At 42.8% G+C, this 24,375-nt stretch overlaps 1 protein-coding gene across 3 annotated transcripts in view; it reads left to right on the plus strand.

Annotated features, from left to right (window-relative positions):
* The first annotated feature begins 12,850 nt into the window (after positions 1–12,850).
* UBL3 (ubiquitin like 3) overlaps positions 12,851–24,375 on the plus strand; it is a 78,536-nt gene continuing 67,011 nt past the window's right edge. Inside the window, exon 1 of one of the 3 annotated variants that reach the window (XM_003414019.4) lies at positions 12,851–13,116. In XM_003414019.4, the coding sequence (XP_003414067.1) occupies positions 13,090–13,116 (27 nt within the window). In that variant the 5' untranslated portion in view covers positions 12,851–13,089. The other 2 variants (XM_064275289.1, XM_023553156.2) reach the window with 2 other exon arrangements.

Here is a 24,375-nt window from a genome sequence, read left to right on the forward strand (position 1 = left end):
GAATGGTTTACTTCCGGATAGTAGGTGAAACCTGTAACTTGTTACTGTAAATTATTAGTCTCTTTGAAAAGTATGTAAATCTGAGAGGTCTCCTCAAAAATCTGGCAACTACCTCTTTGAAATGTAACTTCAGGTGAGCCTCCCAGAACTTTCTGTTTCCTAGAAGGAGATTAGCATAAACTCAGGCGGCCCAGCCCTATCTCCTGGCCAGGAAGATCAGAAAATTTACAATTCTCTTGAAAACAGGATTGTAAGGGAATGTATCCCCTTAGCTATGCAGTGGTTAAAGTTCCTTTTTGTCTTTTCTTTAGCGGATTACATGTGATACATCACATTCTGGTTAAATGTTTATTCCGTAACAATATTTTTCTTTCTTTTCTATTTTTGTGGATAGGTTTTCTGGGTTGGGAGTAGAATTTGTTCTTAGTAACTTTTCTCTAATAGCTTCCATGAGAAGTTTAATATGGGTTTTTTTTTTTTTTTTTTAAGTAAGCCTTTGAAGTGACTTTTAAACTGGAATTAAGGGAGTCTTAGCTTAAGAACTTAGACACGGCTAGTCGTGGCACAGTGGTCAAGCGCTTGGCTGCTGATCGAAAGGTCTGAGATTTGAACCCACCAGCCTCTGTGAAGGAGAAAGATGTGGCAGTTTGCTCCCATAAAGAGTACAGCCTTGGAAACCCTATGGGCATTTCTACCCTGTGTTCTTGGGTAAAAACATCACAAAGTTTAGTAAAGCAAAAAGAAAGGTTTTATCTGGCATATATTCAAAGAGGCAAAAGTGGGAAATGGACAAGCATGCTGCCAGAGCCATGTCTGTCCAGCTTCAAGAAATGTTACAGAATAGGCAAGAATGGGAAAATGGACAAGCATGCTGCCCCAGTCTGAGAAACCCTACAGAGATCCCACTGTATATTAACGTTACAAAATGGGCAAATTCATTGAAACCTTCACCTTTTCACAGATTGGCTAGAAACCGTTAAGTCATTGTGATTCAACATTTTGAATTGTCTTTCTTAACAATCGTTGATAAGGGTTTCAGTAACAACAGTCAGGAGGATCTTCATTGGTCCAACAAATCTTACTCTTCACTAAAAGCTAAAAGAAAAAGATAAGAGTGGAAAGTATGTGGGTCTTTTGTGCTCTGTTTATTATTTCTTTGTGAAAGATTCCCTAGAAGAGGTTTCCCAAGATCGTCCTAGCTATTGTCTTGGTTAAGTGCTACGGCTGCTAACCAAAAGGTCTGCAGTTCGAATCTGCCAGGCGCTCCTTGGAAACTCTATGGGGCAGTTCTACTCTGTCCTATGGGGTCGCTATGAGTCGGAATCGACTCGATGGCACTGGGTTTGGTTTTTTGGTTTTCTTGTCTTTATACCTCAGAGCCCAGGTGATGTGTCCTTGCGAGTCCAGCTCCAGCTGGGCTACATTCTAGGACAGGGAATAATGGCTCCAGTATTATCTCCTAAATCACCTGTCCTATGGGGTCACTATGAGTCGGAATCAATGCAATGGCAATGGGGTTGGGTTTTGATTTAGAGCTGTGATGGAAGACCCTCAATGAGACGGATTGACATAATGGCTGCAACGACAGGCTCAAACATAGCGATGATTATAAGGATGGAGCAGAACCAGGCAACACTTCATTCTGTTGCATAGGGTACCAACTCAAAGGCACCTAACAACAACAACAGAGTTGTGATCTTCTTCAGCAATGGGCCCTGACCCTGGGGTATGACCATGACAGAGACGGTCTTTGATACAAAAGTCTGGGGTTCCAAGTGGCTTCAGACCAGGCCAGCTTTGGGCAAAACTGGATGGAGGCAGCAAAGCCTGTCTTCAATGCTCATGCTTCCATTTTCTCTACCTGTGGCTGGTGTTTTCCTGGAGCCCCTACCCTGGCATTGGTGCGAACTTTCTCTGCCTCTTGCAACATTCTTCTACTTCCTGATCTTTAATAAATGACAGTGGGTGGTATAATGAGATAATGAACTAAATTATTATCTGGTTAAAGGTTACTAGCTTTATATATGAGCACTGGTGGTGCAGTGGTTAAGTGTTCAGCTGCTAATCGAAAGGTCAGCAGTTTACCAGCTGCTCCTTGGAAACCCTATAGGGTAGTTCTACTCCGTCCTATAGAGTTGCTCTGAGTCAGAATCGACTCAACAGCAATGAGTTTGGTCTTTGCTTCCATCTAGTTCAAATTCACAAGTTTCCTTGAGAAGACCTGTATGGAATGATCCTCAGATGGACTTCATTCCAGGCCTTTTAGATGGCAGGTGGAGGAGTGATTTAGAAAATAATATTGGAATCATGATTCCCTGTCCTTGAGCATAGAGAATGTGACCCACCTAGAGCGGGCTCGAAAAGGTTCACAAGGACACATCAACTGGGCCCTGAGGTACAGAGACAATAGCTAGGATAATCTTGGAAAATATCTTTTAGGGATCCTTTCACATAAACTCATCAAGTAGAACACAAAAGATTTTTTCCACTCTTTTCTTTTTCTGTTAGCATTTAGCAAACAGAAAATTTGCTGGACCAGTGAGGACCCTCTTGACTGTCTTTACTGAAATCTGTACCAATGATTGATTAAGAAAGACAATTTAAAATGTAAGATCATAGTTTCTAGTCAACCTGTGAAAAAATAATGCTTTCAATGGTTTTGCCCATTTTGTAATGTTAATATATACTGGTGATTCTGTAATATTCTCTGGACTCTGGCAGACGTGGCTGTGGCAGCACGCTTGTCCGTTTTCCCGCTTTTGCTTATTCTGTAATATTCCTTGGATTTGGGCAGACATGGCTCCGGCAGCATGCTTGTCTGCTTCCCACTTTTGCCTTTTTGAATATATGCCAAATAAAACTTTCTTTTTGCTTTGTTAAACTTTGTGATTTTTTTCCCTACAACAGCAGATACATTTGAACAACTTTATGCAGATGTAATTAACTTGTCATAAAATTCACTCATTTAAAGTGTACAATTTAATGGTTTTTAGGATAGTTACAGAATTGTGCAACCATCACCATAACCTAATTTTAGAACATTTTCATCACTCCCTTCAAAAAAACCTTATACCCGTGAGCAGTCTGTCACTTGGGGGGAGATATTTTTAACAGGCCATGGATCTTATTCATTAGCCTTCCAGGAATTGACACTCATAATCTCTTAGAAGGGGTGTTAGAGATTTATTTAAACCTCCTCAGGTTGTTACCAATCGCCACTCTGACACAAAGAGTCCTTGTCTTTTCCTAAGTGAGAGTACACGTGAAAGGCAAACTTTATCTTCAGTAAGCATTATTTTGCTTGAATCAAGCCAAAGGAGTCAGTGGGGGACTAAGCCTCTCCAAAAGGCTGACTCGAAAAGGGAAGCAATGCTAGGGCGTATATGGGTTCAGTGGAGACAACAGAGTAATGAATAGTTAGTGGGCTTCTTTCAAGGGCTTGGGTACTTCTCGGAATGGCAGTGCATGTTAATTAGGTTGCTCGTGCATCTGGAATCCAAGATGGAACCTGCTGATATTCAAGATGGAGTTCTCTCAGCAGCCCTTGGCATCACTTAGGGGATATAGCACAACAGCACTGATCTCTGGCACTACATCGCCATCTTCGGAGGGCTAAGGAGGGTTAAACAGTGGTCACCCTTTGTTCTGCTGTGCATGCAGGAGCCTGTAAAGGGGGAAGAGACTAGAAAAACACTAAGAAAAACACTAAGAAGGTGATAGTAATTCACAGGTTGTTTCAACCTTATCTCATGTTGACAGGGTGTGGTTCCTGTTTACCTAACTTCTAGATGGTAACCCTTTAACAGCTCTTTTGTTCTGTCAGCAGTTAACCCTGTCTGTCTCAAGGTGAAGACAGTGAAGCTCAGAGAGGCCAAGTATCTTGGTAAACCGCACACAGCTAATTCCTGTCAGAGTGAGGTCTTTGGATTTCTGGTGAAGTGTTAAACAAAAATCATATTAAGCCAATAATAGAAATTGGTTGAAGTTTATTGAATATACAATTTGCAAATTGAGGTAACATTTTGACTAGAGTGTCAGAAATATTCTGAAAAGAACTTCCAAAATTAACTGATAAACAAATTTGTGGTCAGGAAGGTTTTTCATACAGCGTCGTCTTGAAGAACAATTAAAATAATTACTGACTCACCCTAAACATGGCTCCCATTCTGATCCTTAGAGTCTGTTTCCTGAAACTGACTGAATTCTTCAGAAGAGCAAAATACCAAGGCAAAATGGTCTTAATAGTTTATCTAGACCATTGTTTCACTCAAAGGTGGCTTTTAGGAACCACTTTTTCAAGACTGAAGGTTCAAAATGACATTTAAGGGCCATAGTCTGTATTGGTTACCCCAACTTCCATGAAAGCCAGAAATCTGAATTCCAGGAGAATTAAAATGAATTTGTCAGAGTTTATTTTTCTCAACACAAAATGCTGTGTCATTCACTTCCTTCAAACCAATGCTGACAGTAGATTAACGGTACCAAGATGTTATTCTTCCCTGCTGTGGTCAGATGGGCCCCCTCCTATAAACTTCCACCTCACCTGCCCTAGTCCAGAAGCAGAGAGTAAAGACAAGAGAGTGTGAAGACATCTGCAGGTATCTAGCTTAATGCTCCATCATGCAGTAAGTGTGTCAAGGAGGAGTTATAAAGAGCTTTATTGAGAATAATGCCTCAGCAAGTCTTAGAAGAGTCATTGTAAACACAGCTAGATGCAGCAACTTTACTTTTAAAAGATGCAGCCTTTTGGAGTGGTGGCAGCGGTAGCTGGTAGCAAACAGCAGCCTCATGGGTCAGAAATGTCAAGGGCTTCTTGGGCTGGTGGTGGGGGTCATTACATCCCTTCCTGTAGGGCTGCTGAAATACAGCAACAACAACAAAAAAAAACTCGTTGTCGTTGAGTCTACTCCGACTCATGGTGACCCCATGTGTTACAGAATATAACTGTTCCACAGGGTTTCCTTGAATACCAGAAAGATGTTTACCTGTGTTTTATTGACTATGCAAAGGTATTCGACTGGGTAGATCACGGCAAATTATGGATAACATTGTGAAGAACGGGAATTCCAGAACCCTTAATTGTGCTCATGAGGAACCTGGACATAAACCAAGAGGCAGTAGTTCCAACAGAACAAGGGAATACTGCGTGGTTTAAAATCAGGAAAGGTGTGCATCGGGTTTGTATTCTTTCACTATACCTATTCAATCTGTGAAGCCCTGGTGGCATAGTGGTTAAGTGCTACAGCTGCTAACCAAGAGGTTGGCAGTTCAAATCTGCCAGGCACTCGTTGGAAACTCTATGGGGCAGTTCTACTCTGTCCTACAGGGTTGCTATGACTCGTAATCGACTCGGCGGCAACGGGTTTGGTTTTGGATATTCAATCTGTATGCTGAGCAAAGCAATTAGGATGAGGATAACAGCTGGGAGAATCGTTCAGTGCTGAGAAGCTGTACTATATGAAGAAGAATACAGGATCAGGATTGGAGGAAAACTCAGTTAACAACCTGCGGATATGCAGATGACACAGCCTTGGTTGCTGAAAGTGAAGAGGACTTAAAGTACTTACTGATGAAGAGCAAAGACTACAGCCTTAAGTACAGATTACTCCTCAGTATAAAGAAAACAAACATCCTCCCAACTGGACCAATAAGCAATATCATGATAAACGAAGAAAAGATCGAAGATGTCAGGGATTTCATTTCTCTTCGGATCCACAAACACCACCGTGGAAACAGCAGTCAGGAAATCAAACAACATATTGCATCGGGCAAACGTGCGGTAAAAGACCTCTTTGAAGTATTGAAAAGCAAAGATGTCACTTTGAGGACTAAGGTGCGCCTGATCCAAGTCATGATATTTTCAATCACCTCATATGCATGCAAAAGCTGGACAATGAATAAGAAAGGGTGAAGAAGAATTGATACCTTTGAATTATGGTGTTGGCAAAAAATATTGAATATACCACAGACTGCCAGAAGAAGGAACAGGTCTGGTTTGGAAGACATACAGCCAGAGTGGTCCTTAGAAGCAAGAATTCTTCGTATCATGTACTTTGGGCATATTATCAGAAAGGACTAGTCCCTGGAGAAGGATATCACGCTTCGTAAGGTAAAGCGTCAGTGAAAAAGAAGAAGACCCTCAATGAGATGGATTAACACAGTGGCTGCAACAATGGGCTCAAACATAGGAAAGATTGTGAGGATGGTGCAGGGCCGGGCAGTGCACAGGGTCGCTACGAGTTGGAATTGACAACACCTCTTTTTTTACAACACAACAATCTTTATAGAAGCAGATCACCAGGCCTTTTTTTATGGTGCTGCTGGGTAGATTTGAGCTGGCAACGTTTCAATTAGTTGTTAGGTTCCAGCGAGTTGATTTCAACTGATAATAACCTCATGTGACAGAGTAGGAAACCCTGGTGGCATAGTGGTTAAATGCTACGGCTGCTAAGCAAAAGGCCAGCAGTTCGAATCCACCAGGTGCTCCTTGGAAACCCGATGGGCGAGTTCTACTCTGTCCTATAGGGTCACTATGAGTCAGAATTGACTCAATGGCAGTTTTTTTTTTTTTTTTTTTTTGGTGAGAGAGTAGAACTGCCCTGTAGTGTTTTCTAGGCTGCAATCTTTATGGGAGCAGATCATCAGGTCTTTCTCTCATGGAGCCACTGGGTGGTTTTGAACCACCAATATCTAGGTTAGCAGCTGGGTGCTTAACCATTGTGTCACCAGAGCTCCCTATGACTTGTAGTTGACTCAGTGCCAATGGGTTTAATCTTTACAGGAGCAGATCACCAGATCTTTCTCTCATAGAGATTCTGGGTGGATTCAAACTGCCCACTCTTTAGCTAGCAGTTGAGCTCTTAACTGTGATGACACCCAGGAACCTTGAAAAACAGCAGAGGAAGTGTGAACTGGTGCTTCTATTAGACCTGCCAGCTTCCCCTTCTTGCCTTTCTACTTACAGTTGCACTTAGGCCCCAGAGCACTGAACAGAGAGGTCACTGGATAAAAGCCAGGGCTAGGGGTAACGTTGAATATCGACTAATTCTTTTTGGTATAATGACTCTATAACAACCAAAAAGAATTAGTTGATATTCAGCCATTTCAAGAGGTAGCATATGATCAGGAACCGATGGTACTGAAGGAAGAAGTCCAAGCTGCTCTGAAGGCATTGGTGAAAAACAAGGCTCCAGGAATTGATGGAATATCAATTGAGATGTTTCAACAAACAGATGCAGCACTGGAGGTGCTCACTCGTCTATGCCAAGAAATATGGAAGACAGCTTCCCGGCCAATTGATTGGAAGAGATCCACATTTATGCCTATTCCCAAGAAAGGTGATCCAACCAAATGTGGAAATTATAGAACAATGTCATTAATATCACACGCAAGCAAAATTCTGCTGAAGATCATTCAAAAACGGCTGCAGCAGTATATTGACAGGGAACTGCCAGAAATTCAGACCGGTTTCAGAAGAGGGTGTGGAACCAGGGATATCATTGTTGATGTCAGATGGATCCTGGCTGAAAGCAGAGAATACCAGAGGGATGTTTACCTGTGTTTTTTTGATTATGCAAGGGCATTTGACTGTGTGGATCATAACAAAGTATGGATAACTCTGTGAAGAATGGGAATTCCAGAACACATAATTGTGCTCATGAGGAACCTTTACATAGATCAAGAGGCAGTTGTTTGAACAGAACAAGGGGATACTGACTGGTTTAAAGTCAGGAAAGGTGTGCATCAGGGTTGTATTCTTTCACCATACCTATTTAATCCGTATGCTGAATAAATAATACGAGAAGCTGGACTATATGAAGCAGAACAGGGCATCAGGATTGGTGGAAGACTCATTGACAACCTGCGTTATGCAGATGATACAACCTTGCTTACTGAAAGTGAAGAGGACTTGAAGCACTTACTGATGAAGATCAAAGACCACAGCCTACAGTATGGATTACACCTCAACATAAAGAAAACAAAAATCCTCACAACTGGACCAATAAGCAACATCATGATAAACAGAGAAAAGATTGAAGTTGTCAAGGATTTCATTTTACTTGGATCCACAATCAACAGCCATGGAAGCAGCAGTCAAGAAATCAAAAGACTCATTGCATTGGGCGAATCTGCTGCAAAGGACCTCTTCAAAGTATCGAAGAGCAAAGATGTCACCCTGAAGACTAAGGTGCGCCTGACCCAAGCCATGGTATTTTTGATTGCATCATGTGCATGTGAAAGCTGGACAATGAATAAGGAAGACCAAAGAAGAGTTGACGCCTTTGAATTGTGGTGTTGGCAAAGAATATTGAATATACCATGGACTGCCAAAAGAACGAACAAATCTGTCTCTGAAGAAGTACAACCAGAATGCTCCTTAGAAGCAAGGATGGCGAGACTACGTCTTACATACTTTGGACATGTTGTCCGGAGGGATCAGTCCCTGGAGAAGGACATCATGCTTGGCAGGGTACAGGGTCAGCAGAAAAGAGGAAGATCCTCAACAAGGTGGATTGACACAGTGGCTGCAGCAATGAGCTCAAGCATAACAACGATTGTAAGGATGGCGCAGGAGCGGGCAGTATTTCGTTCTGTTGTGCATAGGGTCGCTATGAGTTGGAACCGACTCGACGGCACCTAACAACAACAACAACAAGGGGTGGGGTGGAAGACTTCCCAAGTGTGTCTCAATATTCCTTCTGAACTCCCTGATTAGTTGAAGCACCTTCAACTGCCCTTATATCCTGGCAAGCTGTGGGGGAACATTCCTTGTGGGTGCTAAACATGGAGAATGAGTGCCCAAGTAACAGTCGTTGTTGGATGCCCTCGAGTAGACAGCAACCCCAAGTGACAGAGTAGCACTGCCCCACAGGGCTTCCTAGGCTGTAATCTTTATAGGAGCAGATGGCCAGGTTTTTCACCTGAAGAGCAGCTGGGTTGGTTTGAACTGCCAACCCTTTGGTTAGCAGCCAAGCGCTTAACTGTTGTTTCCCAGGGCTGCTTCCAAGTAACAGAGGCCCTGGAATTTTTTTTTTTTTTTTACAGCCTCAGAAACATCTAGATGTAGTCCCAAAGCCTGAAATCAGGATGAGATTTGGGGCCCTTTTTCCTCTGCCGTTTGTTTCTTTGGGAATCTATTCTATCTTGCTTCTCCCTGTCACCACCCTAACTCATCACTGGGTGACGTTGACTCCTTGGAGTGCTTGGAAATTCTCCACCCAGACCACTCAAAGGGCAGGTACTCCAAACATTCTGATGAGGAAAAACCTGACTATGGGAAATGAGACTGGCTACTGGACAATGAGTTCCCTGAGGATAGTGACTGGATCATTCCTTTTGTAAAACTTCTGGTGCCTAGCAGAGTGCCTGGCATGTTTGCTGAATGAGAGAATGAGTAGTGACATTTCACATCAAATGGTGCCGATTATTTACAAGGTGCATGATTTCATCCTCGCAACTGCCCGGACTTTGTCCCTGCAACGTAGGAAAGTGTTTTACAGATGAGGTCATACAGCTGCAGGTGGTTTTCAGACTCTAAATTCATGGGCATTTTTACACAGGTGGCACAACCAATAATGTGCTCAGTAGCTAACTGAAAGTTTGGTAGTGCTAAGACAGGGAGCAAAGGCCCTGAGATCAGAGGGTGCCTGTTTGAGAACTAGCGAAGAGACTGCTGTGGTTAGAGGAGAAGCAAGTAAAAGAGAAATAGACTATACTATCGGCGAGGTAATAGGGGGTTGAGTGTAGAACCTAGAGACTTAATAAGACAAGGAACAGAGGGGCCCCCAAATCTGCAAACAAAGTAACAAGAAGTGGGCCAGGGCACAGAAACAAAGCCATTCCCCAGAACAATGGTGCAGGGTATCTAAAAACAGCTTGCAAACTTCTTGAAAGTTGCCTTTCAAAACCAGCTGGAGAAAACCAGGACCAGGGACATGCGCAGAACATCCACCTGTGACCGCTGTGTGACCTTCCACCAGGGGCAGTCAGGGGCTGCAGCCCCAGCAGGGGAATTGAACCCAGGGAGCCAGAGATTGCACAGGCGCGACACCCCATAATAAGTCCTGCTACGAACCCCAGAGGCCTCCAGGACAGCAGCCATCTCGGAAAGCTGCTGCGTGAGCACCTTAGTTAACATATCCCTGCCTGTGAATAAACATGAATTTCCACCCCCCTCCCCCCAAAGAACTTTTAAAAACTGGAGCTGTCTTTTGTTCTGGGGTGTGGGTGGGAGGTAAACGTTGCTCTAGGCCCTCCTTGTCTCCGCTTGCACGCCTCTTCAATAAAGCTTTGCTGGTGTGGAAACCTACTGCCTTACCTGCTCATTCTTGACCAGAGAGAGGCAAGAGCCCGTATTCCAGTAACAGTGCCAGTCCAATTAGAAACACCTCTGAAGAAAGGTCTGCTGATCTACTTCCAAACATCAGCCACTGAAAATCCTATGGAGCACAGTTCTACTCTGACACACACAGGGCTGCCATGAGTAGAATTGACTTGGTGACAACTGGTTCCTGGTTGTTTCTATAGTACCCTGCCAAAGGACTAAGAGATTTGGAAAGAGAGATTCAGATAGATATTGGTAGCTTCTGCCTTGTGTTCCTAAACTTGTTGTTGTTGCTGTTAGGTGCCCCCAAGTCAGTTTTGACTCATAGCGACCCTATATACAAAAGAAGGAAACACTGCCCAATCCTGCTCCATCCTCACAATCGTTGTTATGCTTGAGCCCATTGTTGCAGCCACTGTGTCAATCCATCTCATTGAGGGTCTTCCTCTTTTTTGCTGACACTCTAACCCAGCACAATATCCTTCTCCAGGGACTGATTCCTTCTGATAACACGTTCAAAATATGTGAGACGTACTCTCGCCACCCTTGCTTCTAAGGAGCATTCTGACTGTACTTCTTCTAAGACAGATTCGTCTGTACTTTTTTTTTTTTTTTTTAGCAGTCTGTGGTATATTCAATATTCTTCTCCAACACTATAATTCAAAGGCGTCAATTCTTCTTTGGTCTTCCTTATTCGTTGTCCAGCTTTCACATGCATATGAGGCGATCAAAAACACCTAGGCTTGCATCAGGCACACCTTAACCTTCAAGGTGAGGCCTTTGTTTTTTTTAAGTCTTTAGAGAGGTCTTTTGCAGCAGATTTGCCCAACGTTGATTGTGGACCCCAGTAAAATGAAACCTAACCCTGGGGTAGACATATTTTTTACTTATGTCTCTCAATATTACCATAATTTTTAGCTATTTGCTAATCATTGTAGATGTTTCCAGTTGCCATTGAGTCAATTCCAACTCACAGTGACCCCATGTGTGTCAGAGTAGAACTGTGCTCCATAGGGTTTTCAATGGCTGATTTTCACAGCGGTAGATTGCCAGGCCTTACTTCTTAGGCATCTCTGGGTGGACTGGTACCTCCACACTTTCTGTTAGCAGCCAAGCACATGAACAGTTTACACCACTCAGGGACACTGCAGGTGTATCAGTTTTCAATTACATTATGAGTTAAATAGACTTTAGGGACTAACCTGGTAAACTGGTGAATCCCCATGTTTGTAACAGCCATTTCCTGATACAGATTTGGCATGATACACCATTGTATCTAATGTAGTTTTTGATAATTTCAATTAACTAGACTGCAGCTTTATGGCCCAGGGTGTTGAAGAAACACATGTTCAAACATTCTCACTACTTAATGAGATCCCTGTTTCTGCTGAACCTCTGTGACCTTAATGGAAATCGATGATTGCTTCTGATCTTCCAAATGTAATGGTGAGGGGGACCTAGGCGAAATCACTGTACAAAATGCTTTGAGATTGTAGGACTTCTGGAGAGCACGCTGTAATTAAAATAAATCATTTTGCTTAAAGCTATACCTTCCTAAACTCTGTGCAGATAGTGCATGAGGGAATTTCTCCCTGCAGACTTATTTAGCTCAAATAATCCCTTTGATCACAGCACTCCTCGTACAAGGTATCACCTAACTCCTGCGCGGTAGCTCAGCTCAAGCAGGGAAGGGAGCTTTCCTTTCCTAGCAACTGTTGCTATGGGGGCGTGGCTTGGGACTCGGGCGAGGACGCACTACGTGGCCCCCTGACCCCTCGCTCGCGCGGACTACAATTCCCATGATGCTCGCGGGTGGTCTCCGTAGGGACGCACTTGGTGGGGGGCGGAGGCCGCGGTTTGCGGCGGGGGGGCGCCGTGCTCTCCGCTTGTCCCCGGCTCCCGCTCGGGCCGCCGCCGCCGCCTCCGCCATGTTGGCCTGAGGGGCGATGACAGGAGGCGGCCGCGGCGTGTGGGACTGAAAAGTAGCGGCGGAAGAGGAGAGACAGGGCTCTGAGAGGAAACCATCGCCGCGTCTTCCGGGGAGCTCGGCGGGGAGGGGAAGGCGGAGACGGGGAGGCGGCGGCGCGGGAGGCGGGGAAGACGATGCGCCCCGAGAGCCGGCGCTGCCGCCGCCGCCGCCGCTGCCTGGAGGCGCCCGCAGCCTGACCTGAGGCCGGGCTCCCGTCGGCCCGAGCGCGCTCGCTGCCTCCGGCCCGCTTCGGCTGCGGACGAGGTCCATGCCCTTGAGCGCTCGGCGGCGCGGCGCGGCTCGGCTCTCGGTCTCTGCGCGCCGCCCGCGTCCATGTGTGGCGACATAGCGCTCTGTGCACTTCCACCCCGGGCGTCCTCCTCCTGCCTAATGAGGACTTGACTCGGAGCGACCGTGAATCATCGCCGGGGCTGGAGAGGAGGAAGGCGGACGTGACCCGCTCCCGCCCGCTCCATGCCCGTGTGTCACTCGGCGGGGTCCACCTGGCGCGGCCGGTCCTGGGGCTGCTGCTCGCGCTGCTGCTGTTGACGACGCCGCCGGGGCTGCTGCTCCATCCCGGAGTCCCCTCCGCGCCGGCCACATCCAGCACATCCAGCGCCTGGGGACTGGAGCTCCTCGGCCAGGCGGCGCTTGGGCTGCAGGATAACTTCGTTTTGGGGAAGCGCATCACGAACCCCTCCAAATCGGGAAGACTTCTGTCTGGCGTGTGACGATCTCTGCTCCGTGTGCTCGTTTGCTTTTCGCGTCCACGTCTGGGTAGCTATCAAACGGCAAGATGTCCAGTAATGTCCCGGCGGAGATGGTAAGTGGAGGAGGAACGCTGGCAGGATTGGGTCCAAGTGTGGTTTCCAATCCCGTCTGATCACAAGGGCCGCAGGCACGGGGTGAGGGTTTGCGGCGGACTGTTGGAAAGCCTCCGTGCTGGGGGATTTGGAGAAGTTGGGGCCCCTGGTTTTCCTCTTTTCGAAAGTACAGTTTTTAATCTGGGTTTTCTCATTTGGGTGGGCGTGTTTTTACACCATCGGGAGACAGTGGAGAAGTAGGGAGAATGGAGCGAGGTAGCTTGAAGTGGAGAAAATCTGTGTCTTTGCCAGAAGCCTCGAAAACACTTGCGTCTTAAGGCTTGGAAAGCGTCGATGGCAGTGGGTGTCCCTCCGGGCCACGGAGGGCGAGAGGGAAACGGACGGGAGTGGTGCCTCCGTGACCGAGGAGAGAGCATTCACGCAGTAGGTACACACTGGGTATTTTTTTTTTTTTTACGAGAACAGGGATGTTCTTTAAGAAGTCTGTTCGAATTTGTGTTACTTCCCTGTGCTTTCGGGAATTTCCGGGTGAGCAGGTGTGGCATCAGGAGTATTAAGGTGTCTTGGAGTTTTCACAAATCTAGACAGACTGTTTCTTTGCTCTCTCAGTGAACATTCCAGGACTTTTAGTACCAAATATTCGCCTTTTAAAGCCGATGAAACGCGTTGTCGAGTCTTTTATCGCTGCGTGTTTGGAACTTGAAACAAAGTCCTCTTCATTGGGGCTTATCTGCTTGTTTGTAAAGGTTAAGGTTGTGGCTCTTGGCTAACAGTGACTGTAGGCTTCCAGTGCTGGGGGGTGGGCTAGCCCGACCCTGAGACGATACATTGTAGCCCTGAGGGCAAACATAATGCAGTTAACAAGAAGGGGAATAATTCTCTTTGTTGAAAGAATTGACGTTAACGTAGTTACGCTCTCTTTTATCGAGTTAACGTTTGAGTGTGTATTCCAGTGAAAAAAAGAAATTGAACTTTGCTGATGATCAAATTTCCAGAAATGTCATGTTTCCATAGGAGCAAACCTTATTTACAGATATTAATTAAAAAAGAGCACCCTAAACGACGTTTTTTGACCTTGGTTTAAAGACATTTTGCTTCTGCTTTTCCATTTAATGTGCGATTTGAATGCAAAGGAACCATAACGTTCTGGCTCTTGAGTGGCCATTTGGCAGCCTCGCAGCCTGCTTCCTGAGCCTTAAAACCCATGCATTGTCCTTTTAATTTTCCTTTCACTTACGGTGTGCACGCAGGAGAATCGTGCCTGGTTCGGGCTGGCTGGACAGATCTCCAGGCTGCTCTGGAAGTTGTCTGGAGAGGTCTCTAGACAGAGCTGAGAAATGCTAGTTCTCTTGTTGGGGGAGTTCTCTGTGGACTCAAGCCCTCCAGCAAAGATCTGCTCTTTCTGAAGCCTCCATTTTACGTCACATTCGCACTGCACGATATGTTCACCCCAAGTACTATCTATTCTGTCACAGAAGTTGTCACGGAATAGGTATCTGTCATTAAAACAGTGCCACTGCTTTCCTGAGGCCCCGTGGTGAAGAAAACCTGGAATGTGCGTAGCTTCAGCCACAGACTGAGACGATTTGGGGAATATGGTGTTGATTCCAAGTCAGCGAGTGGAAGCTACTGTTCACATCAGGGAACTTGGAAGGAGCGGCAGGGTCTTGTTACACTAAGAAAGTAACAGCTGCCGTTAGAAAAGAGGACTGTGTCTCTGTTCTGGACTGGATTTGAAGGCCTTGATGATTTTTGTGTGCTTTGAGATCCGTTGGTGAAAGGTGATGTGCAAGGGCAGAGCGGTCTTATGTAATAAACATACAGTGCCCTGACGGTGCGATTTCAGAGCTCAGAGTAGATTGTGCTGAGCGTTTTTTATGTCTCCTTTTCTCGATGGCCAACTCGGAGGCCTTGAGACTGTTTTTCCTGGGTGAAGGCTCTATAAATCTCCATTTGCTCTTACTTGCCTTGCATTTTGGCTTAAGAAGTGCTTTTATTTGCTATGCACCTGGAATTCTCAACTTTTTGAAATATAACATGATAAATACTAGTTAGAAGTTGGTGGTGAAGTACTTCGTATTTGTTATACTTTTCACAGCAATAATTGATGATGAATCTGCATTTACATTCATGAATTGAAAATGAGAACAATTTTTACCACTCTTTGAATCTTGAATCTTGAAAAGCCAGTCCCTCCTTACCCCCGCCTCCCATCCACAAACAAAGTAACATTTCTTTGCAGCTTAGCTGTAAATTGATGAGGATACAGACTGTTACAATCCAGGAAACTGGCAAGTGGGAACACAGACTTTTGCCGGGGAGGTAAAATTTTAAGGTTTTGAAGCGCTGACAGCCAGCGTGTGCAATTTAGAAACCAACGTTTCGCTCTTCACATTTTGATGGTGCTTTTTGTTAGTTGTGTAGGAATAATCCTATTTCAGGGATGGGGTAGGGTAGTGAAGTTGTAATTGCTGTCACGTTTTCATTAGAGATAATTCATTCTTGAGCTACAGGAACGGCTGAATTGATTGATTTTTTGGTACAGTCATCTTATCGTTATGATTGTGACTGACTTTAAAATAGATTTTTTTAGCATTGGTTTTTGTTTGTAAATATAACTCACCTTTAAAATTTATTTTTCAACATTTAATAAATTTTTGCTTACCAGAAGGAGTCTCATATTTTTTATAATTCGAACTTAGTGAGTCAGTCTTTTTGGAGGGGGAATGACACACCTAGAGAATGGATTTGCTGTGCTTTTGAAGAAAAATAATTTACAGTTGGCACTTCTCCAATTAACGTTCAGTAAAAGTATGTCCTATGAATAGTATCAGTATTTTTACTTAAAATACTAGTTTTTCTTTTGCTGAGGGTAGTTGAGTTTGCACTAGGATTTACTAATATCACAGTGTAACTTATTTATGAAACGAATTTGAAAATAGCTGAACAGAATATTATTATATTATATTAAATGATTCCTTACCTTTTTTTTTCCTCAGCCAAAATCATAGTTCTTAATGGGGCGCAGTGTTCATTGTTTATGGTTGTTGAATGAATTATTTTAATGACTGTCAATTTTCTACAAGAGAACTATTTGCCCCTTATGTTACTAAGGCCTAAATCTGGGTAGATGAAGGTGGTAATTTTGCTGTACGGGTTGTCATTTCTGGAGAGTTACGAGGAAATAAATTATTGTATCTATAAAAGTATCGTATATAAGATGTAAGCTACCATTTAGAGCTTTGGACTAAAATTATACTTTACAATATCTTAAATCTGAAAACCCTTCCTAAGAGAGGTATTGGCATTGTGAGAATAATGGCAAAGCAATTTAGATATTTGAAACATTTTAGTTAATAAAACATTTAAAGAAAAGCCCCATCTCTTTTAAGGCTATTAATGTTGAAATTACAGTAGGTGCAGCAGTTTTTAGTTTTGAGTTAAAGGAGATAATGGCAATCTGAATTTTTTCGGTGCGTTTTATGTGCTTAATGAATATTGTGATTTCTGTTGTATCTCTTCCATCTGTGGAAGAAATATTGGAGCCCTCTGGTGGACAGCAAATTACAAAAATGAATTTCCTTTCAAATTGAACTTTTATCATTTTTCCAAGTTAAAGTGAGGTGATAGATGTAGTTTACACCAGAGAAGAATTGCCTTGCTAGAAAAAGGTCCAGAGAAGAGAGTATATTGCAATCTAACCCCCCTACCCCCACCTCCTGCCGATTTTCTCCCTTTACTTAGGGCTCTTCTTTCCCTATTGTCCTGTTAGAGATCTTACATCAAGTCTAAGTTAGGAAGTTTTATGACACTGAAGAGTAGATAAGTACCAGTTACACGTATAAGTGTGTGAATTGATGAACAGCTTAATAAATAATGCATGTCTAATGGGATGTTTCTCCAAATTGTTTTATTTGCATGTGTCTTATATTTGGTGTTTTGAATTACACATTTTTATCAACATAAGACAAAGTATTTTCCTCTGCTTCGAACGCCATCTCCTTTCCAGCTCTCTGAAGCCTTCCCTATCTCATGTACCTCCTCTGTGGAAACAGTTTTGTTCATTCTAACCCCCAGTGATCTTTCCTTCCTATAAGCTGTTTCCTGTCAGTGTCTTTGATGTTCTTATACAATATAAAATTTATATGAATATAAAACCAAAAAACCAAACCCACTGTCTTTGAGTCAATTCCAACTCATAGCAACCCTATAGGACAGAGTAGAACCTGCCCTATAGGGTTTCCAAGGAGTAGCTGGTGGATTTGAACTGCCAACCTTTTGGTTAGCAGCTGTGCCACCAGGGCTTCTATATGAATATAAGTCATATTTATTCTGTCTCCCATAGTTTCTAAAATAGAATAATAGACTTTAAAAAAAAAAACTATGTTGAATTATTTTCTTGACTGAGGAAACATTATTTTCTTTGTTATTTATGTTGTTTGTTGTTGCTGAGTAGATTCTGACTCATGGGAACCCCATGAGGGCACAGAGCTGTGCTCCATAGGGTTTCCAGTGGCTGTGACCTTTGAGAAGCAGATCAGGCATGTCTTCCAAAGCACCCCTGAGTGGGTTTGAACTGCGAAAGCTCTCCACTAGTAGTTGAGTGCTTACCCATCTGTGCCAACAGGGGACAGGTGAATATGCTCCATACTGCTGCTATCTACTACTAATTAGTAATGGTGTTAAATATGAAGTCTGTGATGTCTCCTTCTGTTGTTACTGTTAGGTGCCATTGAGTCAATTCTGACTCATAGCGACCCTATGTACAACAGAACCAAACACTGCCTGGTCCTGCCCCATCCTACAGTCATTGCTGTGTTTGAGCCCATTGTTGCAGCCACCACGGTGTCAGTCCATCTCATTGAAGGTCTTCGTCTTTTTCTCTGACCCTCTACTTTACCAAGCATGATGTCCTTCTCCAGGGACTGGTCCCTCCTGATGACATGCCCAAAGTACGTGAGATGAAGTCTCGCCATCCTCGCTTCTGAGGAGCATTCTGGCTGTACTTCTTCCAGGCCAGATTTGTTCCTTCTTCTGGTAGCCCGTGGTATATTCAATATTTTTCTCTAACACCGTAACTCAAAGGCATCAGTTCTTCCTTGGTCTTCCTCATTCATTGTCCAGCTTTTGCATGAGTATGAGGCAATTGGTAATACTATGACTTGGACCCTAAGTCCTCAAAGTGACATCTTTGTTTTTCAACACTTTAAAGAAGTCTTTTGCAACAGGTTTGCCAATGCAACACATCCTTTCATTTTTTTGACTACTGCTTCCATGGGCACTTGCTTCTATTATCACTTTATCTGTGAAAAATATTCTTTTACTCTTAAAGCTGAAACTTATTTTAAATTAGTGAATAAAGTACTGATGACTTTCCTAGTTTTCATAATGTAAAACACTAAATGTGATTTAGGAAACTGAAGTATACGCTTCTTAAATGTGCTCTTCGTTTTCAAATTTCTTGCATTCTGGGGAAAAAAACGAAAGTGATGGTAGAATTCACAGTAATCCGTAAACCCTGGGAAACAAGTCATTCTGAACCAGTGGGTTTCCTTAATACATTAAAGTTGTGTTTTGAATCATCCCAATCTAACAGCTTTGGGTTATTGTCCTGTTTGCTTAAGCAGAATGTACTGTGTATGAGTGAACTTATTATTAGCCATGTAGAGTCATCAGTGGAATGATCTTAATGCAGTTCAGTGAGCGTTTGTTGAAATAGCTCTCTGGGTAATTTTTAATTATTCTGTAAGCTACAACCGTGATACCCTCAGAACCTGACATAGATTGTAAAGCTTTGTGGCTCTTCACTAGATCCAAACCATTGCCATTGAGTTGATTCCGACTCATAGTGACCCCATGTGACAGAGTAGAACTGCGCCGTGGGGTTTTTTTGGGCTGTAATCGTTACGGAGGCAGAGCCCTAGTCCTTGCCCCATGGTGCTACTGGATGGGTTCTGACCCACCAGCAGCTTTTCTTTCACCCAAAGTTGCAAATCCTTTCTTTCCTGTTTGAAGCCTGGTTTACTAAATTTGTATTTCAGAAGATACACCCAGGTGGAGGGACTGAGGCTGTCTTGTGACCTGAGAGTAGTTGATCTCAGTAAAAGGGGTAGGGTAGGTACAGTCAGTCATATTAAGATTAGCCAGTGGTTGGTCTTCTATATTTCTGCCTCCTCTTCTCCTCGGGCAAACCCTGGTGGCATAATGGTTAACTGCTACAGCTGCCAACCAAAAGGTCAGCAGTTTGAATCCACCAGCTACTGCTTGGAAACTATGGGGCAGTTCTACTTTGTCCTGTAGGGTCGCTGTGAGTCGGAATCAACTCTATGACAATGGGTTTTCTTCTCTTTATAAGCCAGCCTCATTGTACCTAGCCTCTTCAAACCATTTGCTTTTTCTGGAATCAAAATGGTCTCCCTATATGCATATAGAATATCTGCTCAGAATAAACCTTATGTTCAAATTTTGCTGAGTTTTGATTATTTTTAACAGTTCCAACTACCAACCTTTAGCGCCACCCAGGGACCTTATTTCCCTAGGCCAGTCGTTTGTACTGAGTAAGGTGAAAACCAGAAACCAAACCCACTGCCATCAAGTCGATTCCAACTCATAGCGACCCTATAGGCCAGAGTAGAACTGCCCCGTGGAGTGTCCAAGGGGCGCCTGGTGGATTCGAACTGCCAACCTCTTGGTTAAGTGCCATGGCTCTTAACCACTACGCCACCAGGGTTTCCAGAGTAAGGTGAGGCAACAGTCAATTGAGTTGTGAGTATAAACATAGTAGACTTCTACGTTTGTTTTGTACCCAAAAAGGGTGAGGGTTGAGCTTTCGCATTAATGTATGGATGGCTGTGAGGCTTTCCTCGGTCCACGTTCAGGTGGTCGGGGGAGTGTGGTTTGTTGAGGGCAGATGTGGGAATTCTGTCACGTAGAGGCCAAGAGCAGCCCTGAGTTTCTCAACGATTTTGTACTTCTGTTACAGTGTACCCTGTGGTTACTTTTTAGAATACTTTAAAAAAGAAGAGTCTGTGATACTTTGCATTGACATAGGGAACCACTGTGAAATTGTTTTATACAGAGGTTCACTTGTCAGTGTATTTAAAAGAGTTTTGGAACTCGAAGATGAATTACAGGTTTTTATTGAACAAAATATGGAGTATTCTGGATACGCTGACCTGTTTCTTGATGGCAGGAGGCTATCACTAGTCTGCTTCCTAGCAGATGTCTGTGAAAAGGCAAGCTCTAAGTTGTTTCTTCAGGGCAAAACGGACATTTTAAACAGTAAGTGAGAAAATGCCTGCTTTTCAGAAGAAGCTAATGATGTGGGGAGAGCATTTTGAACACATACAGGTATTTCTAATCTGTTGAAAAATCCTCCTTAGCAAGAATTTCGGTGAACTTTGGACCCATTTGTAGGAAATTTAAAAAGCAACACCTTTATTTAGTTTGCAAAAATACCTGACTCCCATCAGGGAAAGTATTTTAATATTTAAAGATGTTCCTGTTTTAATAACATGGACATCAAGCAACTGACTTTTAAGAAAAACCTTGTCTGTTCGGTGGATAGAATGGAAAAGTAATATCATGACTTAGTAAACCAGCTAGTGACATGTTCTTCCACATAGATCTATGCATTTTGGTGAGCTACTAGGTTTTTTAGTTATGTCAGCTCTTAAAACCGAAATGACAAAATACCTTGAACTTCACAAATTGGGAATCCAAGGCTTTAAAAATAAAGAGGCGTATTCAATAATAGTGCTTTCATTCAATGTTAATAGTAGTAGTATTTTTTAGTGATTGCAAAGTTAATAACATAAAACTTGTGGAAGCCAGAAACCTGTGAGAGAAGGAAATCTCAAGTATTTTCCACTAAATAGAGAGTGATGGAAAAGTGGTGTCTGTACCCTGTCAAAGGCGGGAGACTTCTGAGACCTGGAAAAACAAGGCAATCCTCTCACAGGTTTCACTGTAGTTAAAATAGTTCATAGTTAAAATAAAAAGTAAAATTAAAACAGTATTTTTATTTTTTCATTTCCATCTTAGTATGTGCCTTATAAAATACACGGTATAAGTGAGTATAAAAAAAAATTTTTTTTATTATATGTATGTTGAAGGTATATGCTTAAATATTTTCTACTTGTGATATTCAATCAAAAAGTAGAAGCCACTGCAAGATAGCTTCAGATTTCTGAGTATTTTAAGTTCTTGAGTTTGATGTTTTTAGTTTTTCTGTCTCCTGCCTTACCGAGCAATTCTTTCTTTCTGTGGTCAGTATAAGGAGCCTGCTGGTGCAGTGGTTAAGCACTTGGCTGCTAACCAGAAGACAGACAGGTAGGTTCGCCGGAGAAAGATGTGGCAGTCGGCTTCTGTGAAGGTTACAGCCTTGGAGACCTTATGGGGAAGGTCTACTCTGTCCTATAGAGTCACTGTGAGTTGGGATCTACTTGACAGCATTGGGGTTTTTTTTCTTCTTTTTTTTTTTTTTATGGTCAGTATGCCTACGTAGCCCTCTATTTACAACAGCTGATTCTGGTTTGCTGTGGGTATGAAAGCCAGATTTCTAAAGTTTATTCGAATAATGTGTGTCAAAAATTGGAATAATATGTGTCAGGTAGTGTACAAGTTGGATTTTCAGAGGTTGCTCAACAAAAAAAGTGTGCGAGCTTTATTTCACAGACTTGATCCACATCCTTTGGTTGTTTAGAGATCTGTTAATTGGAGGAGGGCAGATTTTGGATAGTGAAGTACTAGGTGGATGACTAAGAAATAAAATGACACGTGTGGTTTCACTTCGAGTTCCTGGGGGGAGAGCTGGTGTTTGTCACGTACTTGCTCTCTACCAGGGGTGATGCTTGGTGCCCTACATTCCATTCAATCCTCACAGTGCCCCTGGGTACGTACAGGTGATATCACATCTTTATAGGTAAAGAAAGGGATAATGCCCACCGGGGAGGACCACCAGGAATGCCTAGGTAGTGAAAGGAGTTAGGGCTCTGAATTTGCTGCAGCCAGAAAGAGCACGTAGCAGAGGAACCACGTGGCATCTCAGTAAGCAGGGCGCAGTGTTTTGTGGGGTTGGAGCTCTGGCTTGAATGCTGTCATGCGTGAAGTGGAGGTGGCTCAGTAATTGGGCCTCTCAGCAGTCTTTGTTACAGAGGTGGGAGAAATGAGGTGGGCTGCAGAAGTCATTGGTAAGAGAGGCACAATTGCTCAGAGAAAGGGAAGTTGTTAGTCATTTTGGAGCTGTCCCGTGGCCTTGGTCTTCTGTTGGCCTTGTCTGTGTCTCTTGGAGACATCACAGTCTGATTATCAGCAGACTGATTTTTCACCTTCTCATAACCTAAGTTGAGAGAGGGTAAGGGACTTGTTGGAGGTCACATAGTTAATAAAAAGTAGAGCGAGGATAAGAATCTGGGTCTGATGGCAGTCCTGATAAGCACACTGTGACCCTCCCTCCTACCATACCTGAGCAAACAGCCCTAAATTCCTCAGGCACATTTTCCAAAGCGGAATGCTCAGATTCCTTCCCAGCACCTTGCTCCAGACAATCCTTGCTGCTAGAGCTAGCAATGGGATAGGGATGAAAGCTATTTTGTGTACCTCTGTAGTATGCTACGTAACCTCTGGGTCAGGATTATTCTCATGAAGGTGGGTTGTCTTACTGATTGCTAAAATTCAAGGGCCTTTTCTTTAACCTGTCGTATATATTTTTGTTGAACAACTGAGTATTTTCCTATTAATTTACCACTTGAAAAACTCTTACTGCTTTATATATGTAACAAAGAGATTGACTTATAAAGGACTTAATGCTTTCAGGGCATTTTATTTTTGTCTTCATACAGTGAGCTGCTTATATATGATGCAGAGTCTTTATTGATTAATTCAAATCTGATAGCATTTTAAAATGGCCTAACCAAAATATATACATGGGCAATTTTCTGACTAGATTTTGCGGAGAAAATGTTCTTTCTGCTGAAGAAAATTGCCCAAGTTTGGCATTATATCCTTTATTTATGTACCTAAATTGAGGTGGCAATTCATCATGTCTAGACAAAATGTTCTCTCATAAAAATATTTAATTTTCTTTACTTTCATTTAAAACTAGTGTTTTGTCGTAGACGTATTGCTTTCATAGCCTACTTTTTCCGTTTAGCCATTTCTCACGGTTATCTATCCATACAAATAAATAAAGAGCTTCATTGTATTTTTGAACTGATTCTGATAGATGTACATAAATTATTTAGCTAATTTTCTGTTCATGGGCATTTAAAAGCTATTATAAAAAATGATATAGTGAATATTCTTAAACATATCCCTGTCTTGTCTGATTACCATATTTTTTACCCAGATAGCACTGTGTTACACGTTTTTTGCCAACCGCACAACCCCTTCGTGCATTATTTTCCTAGGTGCGCTATGCCTATCTTTTACAAGGGAGTGTTATTTGCGAAAAATACGGTATTTCTTTAGGATAAAATTCTTAAAAATATAGCTACTGTGTTAAAGTATACTTATTTAAATTTTTTTCTGGGGAGGAGGGAGGAAAGATAAATATTCCCTAATTTTAAAGAACCACTGAATTTCTGGATAAATGTAACTTACTCACTATGCATTATCCTCTTAATATGCTGTTATTGTTGAGTGCTGTTAAGTAGATTCCAACAGCATGTGACAGAGTGGAACTGCCTTACAGGGTTTTCTTGGCTATAATCTTCATGGGAGCAGATCTCCAAGGCCTTTCTCCCATGGAGCCTCTGGGTGGATTCAAACCATCAACCTTTGGGTTAGCAGCCGAGAGCTTAACCCTTGTGCCAACAGGACTTCTTTTTAATATGCTAGTGTTGAGGAAAAGTTACTAAAAAGAAAAAATCTACTCCCATCCCAGGAAACCTCTGTACAAACATAATCCATGGGTAGAAAAGACAAGTTTTATGATTGAATAAATGTTAAACCAGAATGTGGTGTGGCACAGGCAGTTCTTTAAACAGATTGCAAAGACAAAAAGAAATCTTATCCTTTATGCAGCTGAGTGGATACAAGTCATTACATTCATGTTTAAGATAAAATTGTTAATTTTCCAGTATGTTATGGCAAGATACCTGAAGTTATGCTGATCTTCCAGGAAACTGGGAGGTACGGGTGTGAGCTTCCTTGATTACATTTCAAGAGATGGCTGCCAGGTCTTCGCAGAAACATCTTTGGTTTATGTACTTTTTGGAAATACAAAGATTTTACCATTATTGGTTACTATTTGTCTA

Source organism: Loxodonta africana, chromosome 23 (genome assembly GCF_030014295.1).
Source record: "Loxodonta africana isolate mLoxAfr1 chromosome 23, mLoxAfr1.hap2, whole genome shotgun sequence".
Taxonomy (NCBI): Eukaryota; Metazoa; Chordata; class Mammalia; order Proboscidea; family Elephantidae; genus Loxodonta; species Loxodonta africana.